This window comes from Equus quagga, unplaced genomic scaffold, assembly GCF_021613505.1.
Source record: "Equus quagga isolate Etosha38 unplaced genomic scaffold, UCLA_HA_Equagga_1.0 111350_RagTag, whole genome shotgun sequence".
Taxonomy (NCBI): Eukaryota; Metazoa; Chordata; class Mammalia; order Perissodactyla; family Equidae; genus Equus; species Equus quagga.
In genome coordinates this window covers 81-6,603 of record NW_025795585.1, presented here as the reverse complement: position 1 = coordinate 6,603, position 6,523 = coordinate 81, and the positions used below count along the sequence as shown (strand labels likewise).

Here is a 6,523-nt window from a genome sequence, read left to right as displayed (position 1 = left end):
AGATATGAAATAGTGGAATTGCTGAGTCATAAGCATGTTAAACATAAATTAGTCACTGCCAATTTTCCTTCCAAAATGGCTGTACCAACCTACCCTCACATAGGTGATTTGGAATCTGGCTTCCTCGCAAGGTGAGGTGCCTTCACAATTTGTCATTCCTTCTGGCATATCGTCTCTTTTGGACCTGAGACGAGTGGGTGGAATTGTATCACTCAAGCGAGGAAAGGGCACGGTATCATTGCTGGGGCTCCCAGGGGCACCTCTGATTTCTGCTGCAGACCAGCTGCCTGCGTCCTCCCACCTGCTTACATATTGCGGAATGGGCGCCACTTGGCTGCCTGCTCCTAACAGCCGTCCCATCCTTTGCACTGCAGTTACGAAGCAGACAGAGGTGGGAGAGAGGGCTCTGGCAGGTTGTCGGGCCTCGGTCTGTATCCTGTGGTCTAGCTTGGAGAGCTGTGAGGAAGGAGGAGGAGAGGGTGTTAGGAGTGAGCTGCTGAGGACTGGCACATTTCAACAGTTCTTTTCCCAAATAAGTCATATACTGATTATTTTCTGGACAAAAGTCCTTTAAAAAATTGTTATCATCTTTATTTCTGAGTAGGTAATGTATTCACATGATTCAAAAATCAAACCATATAGAAAGTATCTAGAGAAATGTCTTGCTTCCAGCCTTGTCATAGCTGCTTTTCAAACTTCTTATGTAGCTTCCAAAATTTATGAAATCAAATACAAAAACACTTGGAATTATTGCCTTATTTTTTTTCTGCTCCTTTTCCCATAAATGTACTACAAACACTCTCTACCTCTTGTTCGTTTTTGTTTTCATCAGATCTTGGAGCTCATTCCATATTGGTTTGGAATACATTCTCACTCTTTTTTATAGCTGCATAGCATTCCATTGTATGATGTCCTATAATTTGTTTATGCAGTCTCCTGTTGATAGACATGAGTTATCTCCAATCTTTTGCTATTATAAGTAGTGTGCAATGAATAATTTTGATCATGTGCTATGTCACAGCAGTGCGTGTCCATCTGTAGACAAATCCCCAGAAGTGAATTTCCTGGCCCAAAGGGGATGTGCATTTGTAATTTTCATAATTATTATCCATTTTTACTTTACAAGAGTTGTACCGATTTATACTCCCTCCTGTAACGTGTCAGAGTGAAGATTTCCCCACAGTCTTCCTGACAGGATGTGTCGTTAAACTTGATTTTTGCTAATGTGATAGGCGAACATTGGTATCTCAAAGAGCTGTTAATGCAACTTTCTTATTATAAGTCATATTGAGCATCTTTTACTCTGTCCAAGACCTAACCGCATTTCCTTTTCTGTCGATGGCCTGTTCATATATTGTTCTGTTGGATTTTTGTTCTTATTTTTCTAATGTTTTGAGGGAACTCTTTATATATTAAGCCAATTATCCCATTGTCTGAGATAGGAGTTACAAATACTTTTTCCCTGGGTTGTTTTTGTGTTTTGACTTTACTTCTGGTGACTTCTGCCATCCTGGAAGTGTACTGCTTGCATCCTTCCTTCTCATACCTCCATTCCTTTTTTCGTACTGGGCCCTCCACTGAGAATGTCCTTTCCTTTCTTTCTATGTGGGAAACTCCTGCTCATCCTTTGAGGCCTGACTCATATGTTGCCCTCTTGACCCTCGTCCCTCACAGCAAATCTTGTCATTCTTTCTGACTGTTCCTCTCATCCTTGATCTCACCTCTACTTGTCATGTTGCCTTATTTTTGCTTGTATGCATCTGCCTCTCCTACCTGCCTTTCTTGTTTCTGTACTTCCAGCCTCTAGGACCTAGCATTTGTATAGTAAGTGTTTGTTGAATAACTGAATAGAGAAATCATTGAAGCTGTTACCACCCACCCTTACTCCTTGTAATGTGTCACCTGGTCCTGTTTTATGACCATTGTGCATCAAATGTCCTTTTGTTGAAAAACAGAACTGAAGGGGAGGGGTAGGGAGGCTTGTCTTTTCTGGCCAGTGATTTTCCTTGGTACTTTGTAGTGCTCAGTCATGAGGAGTGGGCTTCCAGCTCCCCAAGGAGAGCTCTCATGGTCCCAATTCTCTTTTCGTTTCTTTGTCAGGTCCCAGAAAAGTCAATTACCACATGGAGAGCAATTTTTTTTTCCGCAAAATTTATTTCAGAATCAGTGAAACAGTGTGATCATGCTTCTTTCCTCATAAATATTCCTATTTAAATAATCCGAGCTGACATATTTTCAGGCTTGGTAAAAGGACTTGGTATAAACATGGTACACTAGTACAAATTAAACTGGTTCCATAGATGTTGAAGATTGGGCTCATTCACAGACAGTGCTGCTTCCTGGCCACCTTGAATTAAATTAAATAGCCTAACCCACCAATAAATAAATAAATAAATAATTAAGCAGTTGCTCATCAGAAGCTGGGTGCAAACGACAGAGGGTTTCTTTGAACTGAAGTGCAGAAGTTTCCACCAGGCTGACTTTGAGTGAGTAGCAGAGGTGAGAGAGGCCCTGCTCAGCAGAGGGGGTCTGAGGATTGGCTCTGGGAGACGGGGCTGCTCCACCCGCCTGCTGGGCAGGAGCTCTCCTTAGCACTAATATAGGGAAGGCAGCTGGGCATTGATTAGACAACAGTGAAGTGCAGCCTGCAGCATGTTCAAACCCTTCTATTCCCCTCTGCCACCCTTAAGCTTTATTCATCACATGTGGACTCTCTGGATGTAGTATTCTTAGGCAGAGGTGATTTCCATGATGAAGTCAGTTATGTCCCGGCCGCCTCTGGTATTTCCTAGGAAGACGGGCTTTTTTTCTGCTTGAGAGGTGCTGATGTACCAGTTGGGGTACATTGCAGACTCAAATTCCACGTTGCCCTTGATTTCCATCTTGTTGAAGACAAATCGCTTTTCCATTTTCCTCTTTGGGTAAGTATTGGGGTCTACTGTCTGCAGAAAAACATAAATAAGAAGTTTTATGAGGGAAGGGGCAAAGACACTCTGGTAAAGGTGTTCTCTGAGTCAGCTAGAAAGGAAAGTGATGAGCAGCATGCAGGAACAGGAGCTAGACTCCTGAGTTATCTTTCTGACCATAACTTTCTGTGTGATGACTAAAGGATCTCTTATCCTTTTCTGAAACTTAGTATCAAATGCTAGGTTGTATAATATAGGTCAGAATTTTTTTAAAAAGTGAAAATTAAGTAAAAGCTTCCAGGATTATGTGGTTTCTTGAGACTTTTCCTTATGGCAGTGGCCAGAGTGACTTTGAACTTGGAATTGAAGGTTTTGCTGGGAATGCTGGGGGCTGAGGGAGGTGGGTGATTTTGGGAGTGGAGTGGAGATGATGACTGATGACAGCCATCCTTCCAACTGTAGCATTGTGTAATCAGTGGGCTGGTAACAAAAGTAGGACATACTAACATCAGTAGGATGATTTCATTTTCCTTAGTTGGAGTGAAATTTGCATGCATTTAGCACTTACATTAAATTTATTTACATTTATGCAAAATTGTCAAATACATCTGCTCCCAGATATGATGAGGGGAGAAGGTGGTTGTCTTGGAAGTAAGTGATGGCTAGGGGTGCTTCAGAGAAGCCTGAGAAGGGCCTACAGCCCCTGGAATTCACTCACCTCCAGCTGCAGGATGGGCTTCCCATCTTTCGTCCCACAAGACAGGTACAGATTCTTTCCCTTGAGGCCCAAGGCCACAGGTATCTTGTCAGTCTCTTCTTCTCCTTGCACAAAGCTCATGCAGAACACCACTGGAGAAAGGAGAGGGGCCTTGTGGTCAGGGACACACAGCAGTGCAGGGTTGGCCCAACCATTGGACCCCAACTCCAGGACTCCTACAATTTAGCATCCTCTGTGGAAACCCACACTCGGGTTCCTATGGCCTAACAGATAGGATAACTTGGCTTCTCACAGACAATATCACGGCCAGTTGGTTGATTCAAGTTTCCATCCCAAAATGTCTAGGGGTTTCTCAGAGCTTCATCACAGTGGCAATGAAGAATTAGAGGTCTAATTTTTAAAAACTGAAGGAAAGCAGGAAGCCTTCTTGTCAATGGCCAGTGAAGTGCCCACTGCATGAGCGGAATGCTTTGATCAGTGTGAAAGGCAAGAAAAGAGATCAAGCGGGGTTCCTGAAAGAAATCAGGCACAAATCTATTTCAGGAACATAGAGCTGCAAGTGGGAAGATCTTGGGAAATGAGAGGCTTAGCTGGGAAAAGTGCTCCAAAGAGAGACGCTCATTTCAATCTTCCTTAGTCACAGTGGTCTCACTTGGAGGCCCTGAGGTCATGCCTACAATCCAGTTCTAGAGAAACAGGATTGTCCAAGCATGGCAGAGAGCAGGAAGCTTTCTCTCAATGATGCCTGTCTCCAAGGTCAGCAGCCTTGGAAGAGAACAGGCTGCTCCTTTCTGTTGTTCCCTTGGGCACAGTCTTGCATGCAGAGTTCAGCCACAGTGACAAGATACCAGGCAGATACCCTCAACTCATGGGCTCCCCAGTTTTGAAACAATAGCCAATTACAGTAGAGAGATATAAGTTCCTTCTTGTCAGTAAAATTTCCCTACAAGAAACCATCTGGTATTAGGCAGGAAGGATGTGAGGGTGTAAGGGGGCAGGATTGGGAATGAGGATGGACATATTATCTCTTCGCCATGCTAGTCTCAATTTCAACAACAGGAAAAAAGAACCCACTGGCAGTTAGGTCATGTCCATCAAATGACCCCTTTCCAATGGAAGCAGTGACATTGTACTCTCATTAAGTGACTTGGCTGGACAATGGTCCTGAGTATGCTTGAGCAATCTAATGACTCAGAGTCACATCTCTTGCTGAAAAATGAATGTGCTAAAGGAATCAATCTGGTGTTATTACTAGGACCAAAACCACAAGTTTATATGTCCTTTATTGGAGGTTTTCTCACTTATGTTGATAATTTGTACTAATGGTCCACTTTGTTGAAAAATGTGAATAATTAGGAAGCTGCCAGGAGAACAAGAAAGGAATCAAGCTGTCCCCAGTTACCTTGTTGGTTTGTATTCTCTCCATTGAGGTGGACAGCCTGCAGCTCGCATGCACCGGACAGCACCAGGGATTTATGGTATATGTCCCGGAGTCTGCAGTTCACTGAATGCACAGCTGCATCACATACATAACCTTCATCCCAGTTGTCGCAGATGATGGGTTCTGAAATGTGGAATACATATATTGGTTAGAGAGAAAATCAGAAGGACACGCCTGATGATATGAGGCAGCAGAAGTTGGTTGCTTGGACGACATCTGAGCATGGCAGCCGAAGTTCGATTATAACATTGGTGGGGAGGAAGTTGAGGTGGGTAAGAACACTGGACCTGGCACCTTAAGATGTGGATTCAAGCTTCAGCTCGATTGCTTGCTGTGGACCGTCAATAGAGCTCCTTATGTAGAATGGCGATGGCAATAACACTGGCCCAACAGGGACACAGTGAGACTTGCAGGAAATAATGTAAGTGAAAGCACTCTGAGAATGATGGAGAGATTTGCAAATGTGAGTAGTTATCAAGGTCTTACTTTAAGAATAGTTTCAACTCAAGGGATGATTAATTTGGCTTCTAGGCTTCTCTGTTTTCCTCTCATCCCTGGGCCTTCTACTTTTAAAGGGCTTCAGCTTTGGGGGAATTTAGTTGACTATTGAGTTTTGGACAGTGAGAAGGAAATGCCTGAAGATCTCCTGTCTGCCCTCAGCTCTCATTAAGTACCTTCTTCAAAGATGACAGAAAAGAGGCTCCTCAAGTCATCATCCTGGAAGGCCTGTGAGCAGGGAACGGGTATCTTCTTCAGCTTCTCCATAGCCACAATGATTGACACGACATGCTTGAAAGTCTTGTTGTAAAGTTGGTGGGAGAATTGAAGCTGGATGCCCCCATCTCCTGTGGAGCTGAGGTCCAGGTCTTGGAAGCTGCCCTGTGGAGAGACCAAGGGAGTGAGTGTGTCAAGCTGGTCAGGCCCGAGAACTCCTGTTTTGACATTAGAGAGGTGGAAGTGGCGTTTGAGGTAACCGAGGTGCTAATGACAAACGCTCCTCTTTCTGAAGCCCAGAGAAGTTAAGAGGCTTACCCCAAGCATGTCGCAAGTTAGAGGCAGACCCAAAACCAGAACGTGGGCTTTCTGATGCCCGTGTCACAGCCCCTCTGAGAGTTGGGAGCTAAGCCCATGGTCTCACCTTCATCTGTTTTGGGCCATCCTCCTCAAAGAACAGGTCATTCTCATTGCCGCTGTATCAAAAAAGAGAGATTGCTCAGTTACATCTCCTAGACAAGTTTATTTTTCCTTCCCTGCAAAGAGTGTTCACTGTTGATAGGAGTCTGCAAACAGCATGCCCCTTAAAGCTGCTGAAGTTGGCAAATTCCATAGTGATATACACGGAACAGGGTAGGAGGCAGGGCAGGTACCCCGGGTGCTCCTTTTGGATCCTGAGACCTAACTTCCAGCCCAGTTGAAATCTGAGCTTTCCCTTGCAGTCAAGCCACACTTTGCCAAGAG

The 6,523-nt window shown here is 44.2% G+C and overlaps 1 protein-coding gene across 1 annotated transcript; it reads right to left on the bottom strand.

Moving 5' to 3' along the window:
* Window positions 1–2,312: 2,312 nt before the first annotated feature.
* LOC124232747 (interleukin-1 beta) lies at window positions 2,313–6,255 on the bottom strand (the record flags this gene model as incomplete). The annotated part of the gene is made up of 5 exons (XM_046649666.1): window positions 2,313–2,942; window positions 3,625–3,755; window positions 5,027–5,188; window positions 5,740–5,944; window positions 6,204–6,255. Coding segments are annotated over 5 exons (763 nt in total), but the record flags the coding sequence as incomplete, so codon positions are not given.
* Window positions 6,256–6,523: the final 268 nt, after the last annotated feature.